This window comes from Phragmites australis, chromosome 22 (assembly GCF_958298935.1).
Source record: "Phragmites australis chromosome 22, lpPhrAust1.1, whole genome shotgun sequence".
In the NCBI taxonomy this organism is placed as follows: domain Eukaryota; kingdom Viridiplantae; phylum Streptophyta; class Magnoliopsida; order Poales; family Poaceae; genus Phragmites; species Phragmites australis.
In genome coordinates, this window is record NC_084942.1 from 8216842 (window position 1) to 8236099 (window position 19258).

Here is a 19258-nt window from a genome sequence, read left to right on the forward strand (position 1 = left end):
CGGCACAGCTCAAGGCGGCGGCTGTTCCCATGGCGGGTGCCGCGGTGGGGGCGGAGGCGGAGGGGAGGAAGTCGAACTCCTCGTCATCGCTGCCGTCCTGGTGGCCGCTACTGCCGTTGCAGGCGTGGCCGGGGGGCGAGGCCATGGGAGGATTCACCCGCGTGCTGCACTCCGGCAAGCCGGACGGCCTCATGGACGAGATCCCCACCTTCGTCGGTGACCCACTCCCCGTCGGCAAGGATCACGTTTCGCGTTGGGCCGCAGGTTCTTGAGGCAATCGGCGCCTGGTACGGCGGCGGGGCGCCCGCGGCTGACGACATCGTCGACCCGCATGGGCTCGCGCCGGGGCCAGTCATCTGGGACAGGTCAGGGAGGCTGCTCGTTGCTGATGCTCGTGCGCAAGTCCACCGGCCATGTCGATGAACAAGCCGCCCCTCTCTCCTCCTTTGCCGCCACCGCATTACTATGCAACCGGAAACCGGTTTTGTTGAGTACGTTGCAATTGCTACAGTAGAGTCGCAAAGTACTGTAGCACAGGAAAAATCGGATTTGCCGACTCGGTTGGAGTTAGCCTAAGGTTTACTCGAAGTCAAAGACAAACTGACGCTATTTTGCCGGCGGGCATTGGATGAATAAATAGAAAGTGTTTTGTGAATCTTTTGCCGGTATATTTTGGCTACCTTTATACTTGTAATGATGGTCTTAACTTTTGGGGTTTAGAGTTAGGCTTGGTAGAGAAGTGAAGGGACTATTTCACGTTATATACTTTGCAAAATGTGTCAGGTGACCATCTTGGCTCGTGATGTAAAATTGCGAAAACTTGTAAGCTGGTAATCCCAGTAGACTAGTTCGTTTGCTTTCAATAAAGCAGAGCCAAAAGCCTTTAGTCTAATTCATTGGAGGAAAAAAGAATAAGACAACCGAACCACCTCAAGTTTAGTTTCCCATAGAAATCATTTTTATACCCTTGTGGAACTTGAGCCCTATGTCTCTCTTTCCTCTCTCTCCACACCTTAGTTGGGGTAGACGAACAAGTAAACTCGGATCCATCATCACGAACATTCCTTCTCTCCCGTTCCAGACCCTTGACACCATGGTCATCGAAAAATAGTGGTGGACTTAATATTTTAATAATAAGTGTATATAGCTAAAAAAATTGTTAGATGATCAAGGTACCTACATATTTAGACCACCGGGGCTAGGGTGAAGCGAAACAGCCGATCCGTTCAGATATGGATACATACTAGTGTTTATAGAAATCCGTATAGATACGAATGTGGATATGAATAGTTTCATATATATATATAGGGAGATACAAGTATGGTATTAAAAAATCTGGCGGATATGGATTATAAAAATTGGATTATTTGTATTTTATTAGGTCCATTATCTTTGGCCCAAACCAATACTATCTATGAAATAGAGTATAGATTCTATATATCTATGCAATGTAATATTTTGAATTATAGTACTAACTATTGCCTGCTATATTATGCTCATTTGATAAAATTTGTAGTATTTTTATGTGCTAGTGTGCATGCCTCTTGTTTTTTTTTTTTGAAGGAATAGAAATAGCTCTCGATTTCTTTTTCTTGTAACCGAACTATGTGGTATGTATATCTTGTTTTATATCTACTTGCTTAGATGCTAGATTTGTTTGGGCTCCTTTATACTTTCATTGCTTCTTAAAAAAGTGATGGTGACTGATGATAGAGATTATAGTTATGTATGTGAATCTACATACTCACGAAAGTTTATCTCAGTGAAGATGATGGATGGCTTCTGAATAGAGACGAAACCTACGTAGTCTAAACACCAATAGACATGATGGCTATGATGCTACCTGTTGTTTACACAACCATGTACGTGAGTAATATCTAATTATTTTATTCCATTTATGGTCTGACTCTAACTTTGAAATGATCCATATTCGAATTTATATCTATAATATCTGCTCCCAACTCTGAATCCGATAAAAAAAATTGGATGCATATATGGTAATAGCATTATCCGCCTAAATTTGATTTGTTTTCACCCTACTCAAAACTAATTGGACTTTAAGACAGTGGAGTGCGGTAGTGAGATAAGGCCTAGGAGAGTATACCAAATTAAAGGCTGACAAGCAACAACAAGGACCATCACGCTAAGTTGTGGTTTTTGATCTATATGTGATTTTTTTTAAATGGCTGTATGGGCTTTGTCGATTTTATATTAGAAAAAGAGAATTGATCTAGTTTATGAGGGAAATCAAATCCGAAAATCATACAATTACATGATTTAATTAGAGAGAAAACCGGTGAACAAACCCCAAATGACTAAACACAGCTATAAAAACTATGAAGTCCAGCGCATATCATCATTGTCTAGTTCGTGGCACTAGCAGCACAGCAGCTCTGTCCCACAGCCGACCTCAACCGCTGCCTCATTCTTGCCCAGGGCCACCACTGACATCATGAGAAAGAGCCTCGCCTCATGTTATCGTTGCCGAGCTCTGTCAGAATCGATGCAACAGCTCTGACTTCACCTCAACACACTCTTCCCTATGCGTGTCAGCCGTCCATCGGAACACAACGTGAAACTCCAAAGAAGCAGTAACCTCATCGAAACTTTTGAGCCTATGTCGGGCTGCTTAATAGGAAGAGGGACTTCCAAAGTGATACCTCTAACAAGGATGCGACATCGAAAATTAAAAGGTCATATCTACACTAATATTAAAAACATGAATTATTTCTTTCTAAGCCCACCCCGTTTTATGTACTAAGATCAACCAACACCCCATTTAATGCCTTGCCATCTAATCTAACGGCACCCGGCTCCCAAATCCTGCATCTGTGTTCCAAATCACCTATTGAAGTAGCATGGTGGGAATCGTGTCTACGAGATGTAGCATGGCGCCAAGTCTCTACGCACTGATGAAGTAGTTTTTCATACACCTATTGAAGCATAACGCGAATAATTCTGAAGACATACCTCGTACGAGAATTTTTTAAACGTATCAGGAACTATATAGTTTCAAAATAGATAATTAGTTCAGACATTCTCCTGGCATTTTTTGATTCGCGTTGCAACATTACCAAATTTATTTTTATATTCAAATGAATATCACGTGCACGCTTTTTTTTTTCAGTTTTCCTGAATCCATATCCACCTACACCATGATCCATGCCACAACCATGTTTTTCAGCCTAATCATATAATGATGCCCCCTACACCAGCCTTACCTACCTCTATTCCAACCAATCCATTGGGAAACTGACATAGAGTGACCATAAATCAAATCATGTCTACGGATGTAGTATGAAGCAGTTTTTCATACATCTGCTGAAGTATAACGTGAATAAATCTGAAGACATCTCTTAAGTTGCACGGAATTTTTTAAGCGTATAAAAAAATATAGTTTCAAAAGGCATAATTAGTTAGGATATTCTTGTGAAAATTTTTGGTTCATGTTGCAAAATTACCGAACGAATCTATTTTTATACTAACGAGAATTTCACGTGTTCGAATCTATTTTTATACTAACGTGAATTTCACGTGTACGCTTACTGTACTAAACAAAAAACTCATACTTTATTTGCCTCCCCAAATTTACCCCTTTTTTCCCTGTTTCCTGAATCTGTACCCACCACCTGGTAGAAGCACGATTTATTTTGCGAACGGCTCCTAACCTCGGTGGTAAGAGCTCCCGTTCGTTAAAAATCTCCATCCGGGTTCGAGTCCGTTGGTGGGGGCATGAGTTGCAGCGCCCCCACCCACCCCGGGTTGAGATGGTTAGAGAGTGTCTGTGTGTTTGTACTTAAAAAAGAAGAAGCATGTTTTCTTTTTCCGTAAAAAGCAAACCGAAGATATACAAAAAGTATACGGCAGAAATTTCTGGTCGGCCCCACGTCACCAGAAAGGACAACGAAAAGCCCAACAAAACCCCGACCCGACCCAGCCGAGCGAGGCAGCCAGCGACACACCGCGAGCCGCTGCTGCACCGCGAGCACGCGAGTTGAGCTTCTCCTGCTGCGGCGGCGGAGATGGCGGCGAACCTGGAGGACGTACCGTCGTTGGATCTGATGCACGAGCTGCTCCGCCGGATGAAGTGCAGCTCCAAGCCCGACAAGCGCCTCATCCTCATCGGTACCAAGAACCCTCCCTTCCCCTCCCCCTCCTCGCCGGCGGTCGTTGGATCCACGCCCACGCGCTTCCTTGTATCACTGGGAGGGGAAGGTTGCGCCACGCTGCCGTTCTTGCTGTAGATCCGCGGAGAGTCGTCTCATTCCCTGTGAAAAAGCTTGGTTCTTTTTCTCCCTTGCGTTTGCCGAGAACAAATTGTGCTTATTTATGCATGTTGCTTGCGGTAAATGAATTGGTTGGGGATTTCTTAGAAGACGAAACGGCGTCCTATGTCAAATAGCAAAGAGGAATTACGCACTGGTCGATGAAGTTGGAATTTCAGGTGGCTGAGGCCCTTTTGCTGTTCGGTTTTGTTGGTTGAAAGGTAGGTAGTTACCTGCGTATATATGTGTTTTCTATCAAAAGAAGCCTTTTTGGTTGTCCTAGTGATTGAAAGAGTTGTGGAATTTGCCACATATATATGGAAACCCTGATTTCGAGAGTCGGTTTGGTTGGATGTGGAAGCCTTTTGTTAATGATGATAAGAAAAGGGTGCACCTTCGTGCATATAACTAAAGATATAGACTTCAAAAGAAATGCTACTCTGAGAGTGAAGATTGATAGAATGCGACGCTTTTGTATTACGGTTTCAGAGAGCCTAAATAGGCATACATACATGTACATGAGCGGTGCAGCTTGCACACGCTAAACTCAACTGTCCTACGACAAAGGAGGAGATCCGCTGCATGCGCAAGATCGTGGTGTGTGCAGTACATGTGCATGATCTACTAAACCTGAACAAGTCAACAGATATTATCCAATAGCCCCCCTCAGCCTGGACGTGGTTGAACATTCAGGCTGTATCTGAAGTCAGTGAAGAGTGCGGATGGTAATCCTTTGGTGAATATATCAGCGAACTGAACTTGAGACGGCACATGCAGAACTTTTACTTCCCCAAAAGAAACACGGTCGCGAACAAAATGCAAATCGATCTCCACATGCTTTGTACGCTGGTGTTGAACTGGATTGGATGACATGTACATGGCACTTACATTGTCACAATAGACCACTGTGGCCCGGCGAGGTGGTCGATGTAACTCGGAAAGAAGATGTCGTAGCCAGCAAGACTCTGAAACTGCATTCGCCACACCTCTGTACTCAGCCTCGGCGCTAGAACGTGAGATCGTAGGTTGTCGCTTGGAAGACCATGCCACGAGATTGTCACCATAGTAAACACAGTAGCCGGAAGTCGATCGACGGGTGTCAGGGCAACCGGCCCAATCAGCATCTGAGTAGGCAACTATGTCTTGTGATGGTGAGCGATGGAGCTGCAAACCATAGTGAATGGTGCCTTTGACATAACGTAAAACCCGTTTCAGCATCTGGAGGTGTGGTTCCTTGGGAGCATGCATAAACAAGCAAATTTGTTGCACAGCATAACTTATGTCGGGCCGTGTGAGGGTAAGATATTGTAATGCACCGGCCAGACTACGAAATTCAGTAGGATCAGCAACCGGTGATCCAACAGAAGCAGATAGCTTTGGTTTGGTGTCTACTGGAGTGAGACAAGGGTTACATGAGGCCATGTGTGCACGCTCCAACACTTCCTGAGCATACTGTTCTTGGGAAAGGAACAAACCAGAAGGAGTACGAGTGACATGAATTCCTAGGAAATGTTCAAGAGGGCCAAGATCGGACATGGAGAATTCAGCACGTAATTTAGAAATTATTGAATGGAGAAGGGCTGTGGAATTGGCAGTGAGTATAATGTCATCTACATAAAGAAGTAAGTATGCTGTGGCTGTTGGTGTATGAAGGATGAACAGAGAGGAGTCAGCTTTAGATGCATGAAAACCAAGTGTGGAGAGGTAGGATGTGAAACGCAAGAACCATGTTCTTGGAGCTTGTTTGAGGCCGTAGAGGGATTTGTTAAGTTTGCAGACATGACTAGGATGACTAGCATCTAAGAAACCAGAAGGTTGGGTGCAATACACAGTTTCAGAGAGGTTACCATGAAGGAACGCATTTTTGACATCCAATTGATGGATGGGCCATGAAGACGCAGTAGCAATGCTCAGCACGACGTGTACGGTAGCCGGCTTTATAACCGGGCTAAAAGTCTCTCCGTAGTCCACACCTTGTTGTTGATTGAATCCCCGAACCACCCACCAAGCCTTATAGCGAGCAAGGGATCCATCTGCATTGTATTTGTGTGGAAAAATCCATTTCCCGGTGTTGACGTTGACACCTGCAGGCCTAGGTACAAGACTCCAAGTATTGTTTTTCATCAAGGCATTATATTCATCAATCATAGCATTGTGCCAATGCGGATCTTGAAGAGCAGAGTGGTAAGAGGAAGGGATGGGAGAGATGGCGTGTGTAGAGGCGGAAAGATTGAAATGCTTTTTAGGAACAACAATGCCATGCTTGGATCTGGTTTGCATATGATGATGAGATGATTGTGTATGGTGCATATAGCGGGGCACAGAGGTGGCTGGTTGCGCAGAGCGCTGTGGGGGATCGGGTGCTATAGTAGGCGAGGGTGGCGCAGGAGAAAACGACGATGGCGCAGGAGATTGGTTGATGCAGGTTTGGCGTGGTGGCAGTGGGAGGTTGGTTGGTTGGAGATTTGCGTGGATCCCGGGGTACGATGTGGCGGACGGTGAGCGAGCTAGATCGTCTTCGGCAAGAGAAGGAGATGGCGCCTAGGCGAAAGGGAAGCATGTTTCATCAAATGTGACATGGCGAGACAAGATTATTTTGCGTGATTTGATATCCAAGCACTTGTACCCTTTGTGATCAGGAGGGTATCCTAGAAAGATGCAAGGGGTGGACCGGAGTGCAAGTTTGTGAGAGGTTTGAGGTAGGAGATTGGGATAACATAAACATCCAAAGGTGCGTAGATGGGAATAGTGAGGTGGTTGCTGAAACAATCGTTCATATGGTGTTTGGAGATGTAGAGGCTTGCAAGGCCGCCTGTTGAGAAGATAAGTGGCAGTGTGGAGGGATTCGACCCAAAATTTTGGTGGTAGATGTGCCTGAAAAAGGAGAGTGCGGAGGACATCATTGATGGTGCGAAGAGAGCGCTCGGCCTTGCCATTTTGTGGAGAAGTATAGGGACAGGATAAACGAAAAGTGATGCCATGGGAGGAGAGAAAGGTGCGGAGGCTTGTATTGTCAAATTCTTTTCCATTATCACACTGTATGCATTGGATGGAGAGATGAAACTGATTAAGAACGTAAGCATAGAAGTTGATGAGTGTAGGCGTGGCATCTGATTTACTGCGCAAGGGAAAAGTCCATATGTAATGAGAGAAATCATCAAGCACAACAAGATAATATTTGTAACCAGTAAAGCTTGCAATAGGAGATGTCCAGAGATCGCAGTGTATTAGTTGAAAAGGAAAGAAAGTAACAGAATGGGAGGTGGAGAAAGGAATCCGCACATGGCGTCCCTTCTGACAAGCATCACATATAGAAGATGATTCTCTCTTATTGTTACAAGGAATATGAAAGGTGGAAACTAAATGTTGTAGAGATTGAGGACTTGGATGCCCAAGCCGCCGATGCCACAGTGCGACCGAAGAAGTATGCGCCGTGAGAGCCACCTGACCAAGAGCCAAATGTGATCGTAGGGGGTAGAGCTCGCCATGGCTACTGGATCTCATGAGAGTTTTCTTGGTGAGAAGATCCTTAACAGAAAAACCATTAGGGTCAAATTCAACAGAGCAAGCATTATCTTTGGTAAATTTGCGCACTGAAATAAGATTATTGATGAGATGAGGTGTATGCAAGACATTGTGTAGGAGAAAATGTGTGGATGGTGTAGTGAGAGATGTGTTTCCTGTGCCGAGAATAGGGAGAGTAGATCCGTTGCCAACAATAACATGAGAAGAATTATGCGGTGATGAAGGACAATATATGGGCAAGTTACCTTGGTCGCCGGTCATGTGAGAGCTTGCTCCGGTGTCCATGAACCAATCACCATTGGAGGACGGCTGTTGAAGGGAAGCAGCATGAAGGGCAGTAATGAGTCCGCTCGTGTCCCACGCAGGCGCGCTGAGAGGTGCAGTCATGGTCGTCGGTGGAGTGAAGACGGGGTAGGCCTGACCGACGCCGGTGGGAGGTCGTGGGCCAAGAACGCCAGGGCCTGTGGCGCCGGTCCAAGGCGCGCGCCAGGGAGTACCAGGAGCATTCCAGGCGGCGCCCCCCCACTGCGGGTAGTATGGGATCCAGGCCGGCAGGGAAGACTGGTTGCCGCGGCCGTTGGTGTAAGGTTGGCGGCCGCCACCGCGTCCACGGCCACGGCCGCCACGGCCGCCGTTGCCGCGACCGCCACCCTGGCCGCCGCGTGATGAGGTGTTGGAGTTGCCACGGCCGCCGGCGTCGTGGCGCGCGCCGGCAGCTGACGAGTCGGTGGAACCAGACGACGTAGCAGTGGCGACGAGGGCAGACTCGGTGGACGGTGACGGCGTGGACTTGGTTTGCGAGCGCTCCTCCCGAAGCAGATGATCACGCGCCTCCATGAAAGTTGGGAACTGGGGGAGGGCCGGAAGCAACGTCTTCAACGTGGTGAAGCGCTTGTCAAGGCCGCGAATCAACTGGTGGACGAGGGCGTGATCACCGACGGGCTCGTCGCAGTCGGCGAGGGCGTTGGCGATGGTTTTGAGCTTGTGGCAGTAAGATGAAACAGATAAATCACCTTGTTCAAGGCCGTGGAGCTCCGCCTCTAGGTGGACAGTGTGGCTGGGCTTGTTGGCGTTGAAGAAGCCCTCAATCTTCGTCCAGACGTTGCGCGCGGTCGGCTGCTCCGTCATGACCATGTCCATGAGGTCGTCGCTGAGGGTGGCGTGAAGCCACATGACGACGGTGAGGTCGGCCTGCACCCATGCCGGATCGTCGGAGCGCCGATCGTCGGAGTCGATGTGCGAGCAGAGGTCGAAGCGCCCGAGGACGATGCGGAAGAGAGTCTTCCAACGCCGGTAGCAGGTGGACTGCATATCAAGGGAGATGGGAATCAACCCTTTGATGTTGACGCCCTGAGTAGAGTTAGAGAAGGAGGAGGACGCCGCTGCAGCAGATGCGGCGGCAGAGACAGCCGCAGAAACGATTGCGGCGGCAGACGCGCTAGTGAGCGCGGCCATGGTGGAGGAATGGACGTCGGTGGTAGTGTCGCTCATGGCGAAGAAAAAAAAAACGAGATTAGAGGGAGAGGCTCAGAATCGTTGCGCTCTGATTACCATGAAGATTGATAGAATGCGACGCTTTTGTATTACGGTTTCAGAGAGCCTAAATAGGCATACATACATGTACATGAGCAGTGTAGGTTGCACACGCTAAACTCAACTGTCCTACGGCAAAGGAGGAGATCCGCTGCATGCGCAAGATCGTGGTGTGTGCAGTACATGTGCATGATCTACTAAACCTGAACAAGTCAACAGATATTATCCAATAGAGAGGAAGCTATGGATGATCTGCCCTTTTTTTTGGTTTGGTTTACGTTTCGTTGGGTCCTTTGAGTATTCATCATAGTCAAAAAAATTGTGAAGCTGTCAACATCAGGGGAAGATGTAAGTTTTTTTTTTGGTACTGATCTGCATTTACATCATGGATTGCATTAAGGAAATGTAGACAATGTCTGCTCTTAAGGTGTCTAGCTTTACATGATGACCTTGTTCCTTTTCATGCATGTGATACTGCTCTTGTTAATGGTATTCTAACACCCTGGTTTAGGTCTTTATAGCTACTATATGTTGTTTAATTTGACATATTATTCTGGTAGTCCAGGACAAAAGGGTGTAGGATCGTGTAGGAATAGGTGGGTCACACTACATTTGTGGAGAACAACAACCACAACATAGCTTAATGCATCTTTCATTTTCTCAGTCTCTTTAAAAATTTTAATGCGAAATTTTGACTATTTATATTCTCGAGTGCACCTGGTTTGGACCATTTGACATCTCTTTTACCAATTTGTGTAGGTCCACCTGGCTCCGGAAAGGGAACCCAATCGCCCCTTATTAAGGATGAATATTGCCTGTGCCATTTAGCTACAGGTGATATGCTGAGGGCTGCTGTGGCTGCTAAGACTCCTCTGGGGATCAAAGCTAAAGAAGCTATGGATAAGGTAGTGTTTGCATGTCATAACAAAATAGCAAACTACTAGCCAGCAGAAAAGGCATTCCACTGTATGTTGACTTCCATTTCTTTAGGGAGAGCTTGTTTCCGATGACTTAGTTGTGGGAATTATTGATGAAGCCATGAAGAAACCTTCATGCCAAAAAGGTTTCATTCTTGATGGTTTCCCTAGAACTGTTGCTCAGGCGCAGAAGGTCAGATCCTTGATCAATATGAATCAAACTGTCTATATTTGATGAATGATTGATTTTATAGTTCTGATTTAGGTGTTTAGTCTTTCCTCCTCATTGATTGGTAAAACATCTGGTGCAGCTTGACGAGATGCTGGCAAAGCAAGGTGCTAATGTTGACAAGGTGTTGAACTTTGCAATTGATGATGCTATATTGGAAGAACGGATTACTGGTCGTTGGATCCACCCAGCCAGTGGTCGGACATACCATGCAAAATTTGCACCTCCAAAGGCTCCAGCAGTAGATGATGTAAGTAAAATAGAGAGCACTTAGTATGGCTGCTTATGTTATATTTGCATGATCTTATTTGTACAGCACTCTTGTTGTTTGTACTAGCTTTTGTGTGGACCAGTTCAATACTTCAATTTTTTGCTCTATACCATTCTTCAGCTTGCTTTCCAATCAGCTATTCTCAGTTGGTATAACTTGCATGCTCCATTAAAGATTTAGATTGTCGCAGAGCCCAATTCTGTCAGATAAATTACAATAAGTGATCGGTACAATTATGGCACGCTGAATCTTGTTAGGGCACGTTCTGTTTGTGACTGCTGGTAATTTTGCTTGAATGATGGTTTTGGTTCATTTAAACCGCTGAATGTGTATATTGTTTTATATGGATGCCAATTCTGTACATGTAGTACCTCCTTTCTGCATCCTGACATCCTGCTTGTCAAAGTTTGCTGTTTACGCATCACACTCCTGATGGAAAATGCCCATACATAGATAAATTTCTGTAGATATTGACATGTTTTTTGTAGCAAGAACAGATGATGCATTATTGCAAGCACTTCTACGTATGATTGTATTCAATGGATTTGTTACACCTTTGTTTGCCTAGAGCTTATACGGTTTGTCCAGAAAATGTTGTGCAACTTTGATGTGATTTTAACTTTTTCTGATACCAGATACGTTTTCAATTTGCAGTATGGAAGTAATTGTCCAGAAAATATTTGTGCAGCTGTGATTTTTAATTCTTCTTATACTGAATATCTTTACAATTGGCATTTGGCAATATGTGAGTTATTGTCGTCTGGCTGCTTTTCTTTTCCTTTTTTTCTTTTCACTAAGGTCACCGGAGAACCATTGATTCAAAGGAGAGATGACACAGCTGAGGTCTTGAAGTCAAGGCTTGAAGCCTTCCACAGACAAACTGAACCTGTATGTTATTCCTTGAATGCACTATGCCCCTCTATATTCTTCAGAAGAAATTTTTTGTTCGAAAAAATATCTTGAAAACCTAATTTAGATTTCTTAACTTGTGTTAGTGTATTTTTCCTTCTAAACTTTGGTGTTATTGACTTATTGTCTAGGAGTAAATTTTGCTGATCACCCATTTCTTGATTGATATTTTCCTCCTTTAACATATTTTGTATTGTCAGCTATGTTATAGTGCTGCATAAAATAATTTTGATGATTTGGTAGGACCAATTGCTAATTTTGATGCCCATCCATGTATATTGTGTTGCCACATATGTCTTTCTGAGTTATGATGAACTCAATTCCTCCACTTTTGTTCACAGTTCTGAATTATGTGGTTGCGAGTTGATTGTGTTTGTTCTATGGAACCGATAAAAGAAGTTGGTGATCAATCAATCTTATTCATAACTTTGGAACAATTGGCCTCCTTCAGGTGATTGACTACTACTCGAAGAAGGGATTAGTGGCTAATCTGCATGCGGAGAAAGCACCCAAGGAAGTGACTACTGAGGTGCAGAAAGCCCTCTCATGATGAAGTATCTGCTCTTCAGCTTAACCATGACATGTACCAAAATTCCTTGTCTGGGTTTCCTTGAAGTTTATACCGCCGCCTACATTCTGCGGTTTTCGTTCTCAATTTTTCATTTGTGCGAGTGCACCATTTTATCAAAGCTTTGACAAGCTCAGGAACTGTTTGAATAATTTCTGTTTCGAATGAGGAAAGTTTATTTTTTTGTACCAACACTAAGATGATTACAGCAATTCATCCTTGCTAAAATTTTCCTCGGCACCTTATTCCAGTTCTTACGTCGATTGTGGCAATCGTTATGAATTAGAGGTCTTTCCTTATTCTAGTTCTACCTTATTCCCACGATTATATTGAGAAAGATGTTAAACGCTACAAATGAAGCCACATAATTGTTTCAAGTTGTATGTTTATCCTGTGATTATAAACGCTATAAATGAGGCCGCATAAATGTTTCCAGTTGTATGTTTATCCTGCGATCATGTGAACTTGACGCTAGAGCTGCACCCACGATTTGTGAATAGGATTATGTGAACTTGACGCTAGAGTTGTATCCATGATTTGTGAATAGGATAACATGCAAATTGTTACTCGTACCAATTCTACATATATTATTTTGTTTCATTTAAAATTCCTGCACTCAAGTCAACCCATTTTTGCGAGCGCGACTCAAGGTGACCTCATTTTGAAATTCTCATTTCAATTTTCTTTTGAAAAAGATTATCTAATCTGCAACTTCTAATATAATTAACTACAAAAGGGATCTCCAAAAAGTGTCACATCATTTAACAACTCCATCATTAGATATTAAATTTACATGATAAGTTTGCCTCTTCCCGCTAAAACTATGTTAGTTTTTTTTAAAGAAGGTATTGGAATAAGATATGAATTAGAGGTCTGAATCTTGCCACATGACAGTAATCGAATAATTAACTAGATTATAAATAAGAGACCCACAAACACATCAAAACACGTGTGAGATAAATAGATTTCATTTAGAACACGAGATGTCCAAAATAAACATAAATCGGCACCAACTTGCAACGAAATAAACATCATCTTCAACATTTCTCAATAAACATCATCTTCAACTCTTATTCATCGATTTTCTATTAGCTGGGTCAACAATACAACTTGCAACAAAGCTAACCTATTATGTTTCACCACCTTAGCAATCCACCTTGACCTTGCTATCTAATTCAGTGAATTCTTCAAAATATGCCTTAAAATGTTCATATGAGTAGTTAATGTCATCAACAGCGCACATTTCTCTGATGCTGTGCATTGATAACTGCGGCGCTCCGATATCAACTGTACGAATTCCAACACCACTAGCAAGTATTGGGCCAATTGTTGAACCACAACCCATGTCATTGCGAACAACAAAATCCTGCAAAAATAGTCAATGAATGAATCATATGTTGAAGGCAATTTGATTAGTTTGCAACCATTAGTAATTAACAATTATTGTATATGAGCCCTTTCTATAGCAACTAACCTGAACAGGTAATTGATGTCTCTCAGCAATTTCTCGGAAAATAAATGCAGTCACAGCATTTGTAGCATAACGTTGATTAGCGTTATGCTTAATTACAAGTCCTCCATGCAATTTTGGTTGGTGGTTCTCCTCATGCTTGTCCTGAAAAATAAATCACATATGATTAATAGTTGTAATTAAATCTTGATGCATATGTGTAAATATTAGATAATTCTTACCATATAATTGGGGTGTAAAGCATGTGCCATGTCTGCAGACACCAGGAAGCTCCTCTGGATAGCCTTTTCTAGCAACTAAAAGATAAAAGCAATCTGTCATTACACCATGCATTGCTAGCAGAAAAAATGGGGTCATGAAATAATGAGGCAAATGACAAAGCAGATTCCATGGCCCACTGAAATAGAGAATAACAACTTTGCCAAGATGAAGATTATTAGTTAGAACCTTCGAATTTGAAAAGTTCAAAGATCCTGTGATTCTTGATAAAGCATCCAACATGGCAGGTGAACCAGCTCCCTGAGCCGAATCAGATCCAACTTCCTCATGGTCAAACAGAGCTACCATTCGCACACCAGATTCATTATCAAGAGAATGTTCATCAAAAGTTGAGTCGATCAGGGCCTGAAATAGTATTGGACAAATTATTATATGGTGATTGTATTGCAAAATATGACACCAATTAGTAATTTATTATTAAAAAGAGAATGTTCTTGTGTTATGGACTTCAAGAAGACTTGATAGTAGAATCATCAAGATCATATAAATGATACGGAACAATAATCTCGCAGAGAGGATATTTAACCAAAATGAGGGCGTTGCTCAGTATGTAAAAGTATTCAAGCCTTATAAACCATGCAAACCCATTTTATAACATTCACGGTTACTATTCTTTACGTGAGAGGATTGTGTAGTCAAACAAGTTATGGATGAAAGGTGAGAACTTTCTTTCAAAAATAAAAAAGAATGAAAGGTGGTAGTATGAGTTGATGTGGAGGCATGGGCTACAACCATTCATATTCAACAATGTCAAAGGTATCATCCTCCTCCAAATTTTACTTTGCTCTAAGTTTGACAAATTTTACGCAAATGGAACAATGACACTAAGAGGTCACGTGAAAGGATCATTAGTAGCTTCAAATGGTCAAATTTGTAAATGTGGTAGCTGTAAGTAAAATGAAATAGTAAGACAAACCTTCAATGAACAAAATGACATGCAAAGATTGTCAAGCCTTCCTGAAAAGATGAATTCTTTCATGGCACCTGCTACAACACTTGGTTGAGTATCACACAGTTGCAATTCAAAGTCACATATCTCATCAGGCTCACAATTAGCCTCTTTAGCAATCAACTGCAACAAAGAATAAAATTAGCAAAAAAAAGTTCAGAAACCAAGGGTTGTTGATAATTATTTAATATGTGAGAACCTTTAGTTCAATGGAATCACCACAATTCCCAAAAAGTACCTGCAATAATAATGGATGGTGCTTCGTGTTCTTATTCTCCGATGACTCCTTTGGGCCATTTTCTCCAACTAATTTCTGCACTTCATTCTGCAAAAAAAATGATGCTTTGAGTCAGGACTTAACTTCAACTCCAAAAGGTATCTTCCTATGAACTATTCCTTCAGAGGTTAAACAAATGTTGTCTTTTCACCAACAAACATTCATATTTACTAGTCAATTAGATGATACAGTCTCTTCTTACAAACTATTCAACTCACCTTGACAGATGTAGCCAGCACTGGGACAAGATGATTCTGATTGTTAATCTTGAGACCTTCTGAGGAGATAGTCCTGTACATAATGTAAAAGATGAATGAAAACTACTTAGTGTTCCAGTAACAGACCACACCGTCAACAGAGGTTACATCCTGTAAGATATGCTGTGTTATCGCAAGCGACTGCATAATAATACTATGGTTTTCAGAAGCGCTGGTTGTCACATGGCATGATAAAATAATGAACTAATCAGATATAGAGAGATACATATATACAGATTTGAGACTTCCCTTTGCATCAATATGACCAATAATACAGGTTTTTACATAATAGATACATAAGGGGAAAAATTAATGTTTTAATCTACTGCTAGCATTGTCTTTACATGTAAATAGCTTAACGCCTAGCTATGTGCCTATGTCACTTACAAGATACATAGGGCCAAAAAAGGTCAAAGTAATATTTAAAAAATGTCAGTCCAGTATGTATGCCATGTCAAAACAATAGCAAGAGCAAGCTTTTCAAACAAAAGTACAGACTGAAATATGCTTTCAACACTAGATGAACACCCTAAATGGGCCCAACAGGTTCTGCAACCACATAGGATGCCGCAGTCTGGACATGAACTAGTTGCCTACCAGAGGCTGTAGCTTGTCTAAAGAGATGATAATGCATGCCCTGTTTCAGTTTAAACATGCAAATTGCAATAGCTAGACTTTCCTTTAGCCATATCGTGGTGTAAGGATTTTATTTCTGCAAAGTTGTTCATCTTTACCTTTTTGATGGAACATGAAATACATGAGTTATAGGAAGAAACTGAATGGACATAAAAAAATGTAAAGTAGACATCAAGTCCTACAATCTGACTGACTCTAAAACCTGTTCCCAACCTACCATTATGAAAGCGGATGGTACATGAAATTTGTTACAACTTTATATTACCTTGTAAATAATATAACCACTGAAAACTCAATATAGGGGAAACCTAACATAGGCTTAGCAGAATGAGATATATAAAAGCAAATAGTAATACACTAACACCAACCTGTCAAGATGAATAGCCAAAGTAGGGATTCTCATGATGGGTTCTTGCACCCGCACAAGCTTATGTGCATAAGAGACCATGCCTTCCCTCTTCTCCCGTACAATCACCCTACCAGCAATAGTAAGATCACGGTCGAACCATGTGTACCACAAGCCACCGCCATATGTTTGGACCCCAACCTCCACATAGCCTCCCTTGGTTACCTGCAAAACAAGAAGCAAGATTCCATCACTAACTGATCAAAATATATCACATCAACTACCACCTAATACAAATAACAAACATATACATCCGATTTACATAAATCACTGGCATATAGATATATAATATTATGCAAGCACTCAACAATGAAAGACAGGAGACAATTTACTCTGAAATCAATAAATAAGAGTTTCGAACTTTAAACCTTGGAGACGGGCTTGAGCTTGAGGCATGGACTGTCAGTATGCGCACCGATGATGTGGAACCCATTACCGGCAACGTACCTGCGAAAAATCAACACATTAGCCAATGATCCACATGACAAACAACTAAAAGACGCACCCACAAGACCCCAAGAACCAAAGTTAAGAAGAAAAAAGACAGAGAGTGGATCTAGCTGACTCACTTGGCGCCGATGGCGAAGGCGACGATGGTGGAGTGGTTGCGGGTGAAGAAGTACTTGCGGCCGGGCTCCAGCCCCGCCCACTCCTCCCGCTCCGAGAGCTGCGCGAACCCCGCCGCCTTCAGCTGCCGCTTCGCCTCGTCTTCTCCCACGGAGGAACAGGCAAGCGGTTCAGTCCAGTTCGCGTCGACCAAGGAAGATAAGAGAAAAAGAAAAAAAAGGGGGGGGGGGGGGGAGGAAGAGGCGAGAGGGGCGCGTACCGACGGCGTGGAAGGCTGTGGGCGACGCGTTGAGGTAGTCGACGAGGTCGGAGACGACGGGGGCGACGCTGCCGGCGGAGGCCATGGGCGGCGGCGGCGATGCGGCAGGTGAACTAAAGACGGAAGTGTAAATGATTGGTGTTGCCTGATGGTGGTGTATGGTGTTGTGTTGGGAGCGTCCAGCCGTGCCTAACCAATTCCTCTAACTTTAGCGCGATAAAAGTCACGAAAGAACAGTAAAACATGGGTGGATAAATAGTGATATGACTGTAATACTGTAGTAGAAGCACCATAGCATTATTATAGCATCGGTGGTTCTATAGCATTATTATACATCATATTTTGATTCGTCTACTTTAAATTTAACGGTTCACAGCTCTTTCACCGACCAATGGTGAAGTCAAGGGATCTTGTTCTCCGTAGTTTGTCTCATCTCATCATTCCTGATGTGCGATTTGGATATGTGGATTTAGTTGTTTGAAACATTTGTGCCCTTATATGGATTTGGTCTGATTAGTTCCAAGTTAATTGATTCCGTCTGTCATGGAGTACTACATGATTTCTAGTCAGATCTTAGTTTATGACTAATTAGTTTTAAAGGTGTGGTTGGGGAGGTTGATATAAGAGGAGCCATCATTGGTCACTGATATTCCAGAGCTTTAGTTTATCATGATTGTGCTTTGATTAATTGCTGCGATTTGGATCATGATATCACTTTGAAGCAATACACATCTGGAGGTCAAATGGAGGTTGAAATATTTGTTTACTGGTTTTTTTGGCTTATTTTCTAATGTTAATATTAATAGGTTGTTTCAAAGAGATTCAATTTGTATTTGAGTGATGTAGTTGGCTCGGTTAGCAAATTATCAATGATATAGAGGATAAATCTAGTAAGGTGTAACCATTTTATACTTTTCTGTAGTCACCTGCTGTTTTTGCCAAGGTGTGCCACTCTAGTAAGAACAAAGGTTGTGACAAGGATATATAATTATTATTATATATTCTATAAATATCATATATATATATAATATAAGGGGTGTATGATAATCATGCGTATTCTACTGGATTCAGTGTTAGTCGTAGCCGCCATAGAGTAGGATACAGAGATGAAGTATAAGGAAGGTAATTGTATCAAATACGGAAGCTATTCTCTATTTGGGAAAGGATTCCTATATATCTGGGAGTCTAACAATTCAAAAAGATAACACCCGGACGAGTTCAGGTAGGTCATGCCTGAGTCCCCCCAACTATAAAAGGATGAGAGAGGGACATGTCCAAGATACGCCAATCGATAAGAGCACAAGTCTCATAAGCAACTCACGCCTTCAGATCTCCAAAGTTGCGAGTCCCAAAAGCAAGTCTAGTCAGGTAGAACACCAACACCCATTGAAGATCCATGGTAGAATCAACTCTCATCCGACTTAGGCGTTAGTAGTAGGAACACATAGAAGTCTGTTTGGATCCACACACAACTCCCCTTGTACTTGTGATCTTGAGAATAATTAAGGCAGGATAGGACATAGGGCTATTATTCACTCGGAGCCTGAACATGTATAAATTTGTGTCTCTCTTTGCGATACTCTTCGATGACCAAGCATGTTTCCCTATTTTTACATTACAAATAATAGGCAGTAGTGTACAAATCTTCAACAGATGGTGCCATCCATGGGGATACGAGCAGATCATTAGATGTTAGAAGATATCACGTCTCCCGACATGATTGATTTAGATCTCGGGTCCTACAGTAACTTTGGCCCTAACATCTATGCCAGACTGAATGAGTTACCGAAGATTAATCGATCCCCAAAGACAATCAATGATCAGTCGACTTCCAAGTTTGTTGGTCAAGACGATCACCCAGGAAATCGTGAGAAGAGGTCAGTGTCACACCACAAAAACCCTAACCTAGTCATAAAGCACGCATATGCATCATGACATCA

General features: G+C 42.8%; 2 protein-coding genes across 2 annotated transcripts; one reads left to right on the forward strand and one right to left on the reverse strand.

Annotated features, from left to right (window-relative positions):
• Positions 1–3899: 3899 nt before the first annotated feature.
• LOC133904976 (adenylate kinase 4-like) lies at positions 3900–12457 on the forward strand. The gene is made up of 6 exons (XM_062346651.1): positions 3900–4125; positions 10083–10228; positions 10314–10433; positions 10552–10719; positions 11539–11628; positions 12101–12457. Exons 1-6 carry the CDS (start codon positions 4023–4025, stop codon positions 12197–12199), a joined length of 726 nt encoding a protein of 241 aa, XP_062202635.1. The 5' UTR covers positions 3900–4022; the 3' UTR covers positions 12200–12457.
• Positions 12458–13159: 702 nt separating this feature from the next.
• On the reverse strand, positions 13160–17515 carry LOC133905142 (probable aspartyl aminopeptidase). Its single transcript, XM_062346851.1, has 11 exons — positions 17319–17515; positions 17062–17200; positions 16861–16939; positions 16455–16657; positions 15412–15484; positions 15155–15241; positions 14884–15039; positions 14136–14312; positions 13910–13984; positions 13692–13832; positions 13160–13583 (listed from the first exon to the last, which is right to left on the reverse strand). The coding sequence occupies exons 1-11, from the start codon at positions 17401–17403 to the stop codon at positions 13362–13364; spliced, it is 1437 nt and encodes a 478-aa protein (XP_062202835.1). The 5' UTR covers positions 17404–17515; the 3' UTR covers positions 13160–13361.
• Between the last annotated feature and the right edge of the window lie 1743 nt (positions 17516–19258).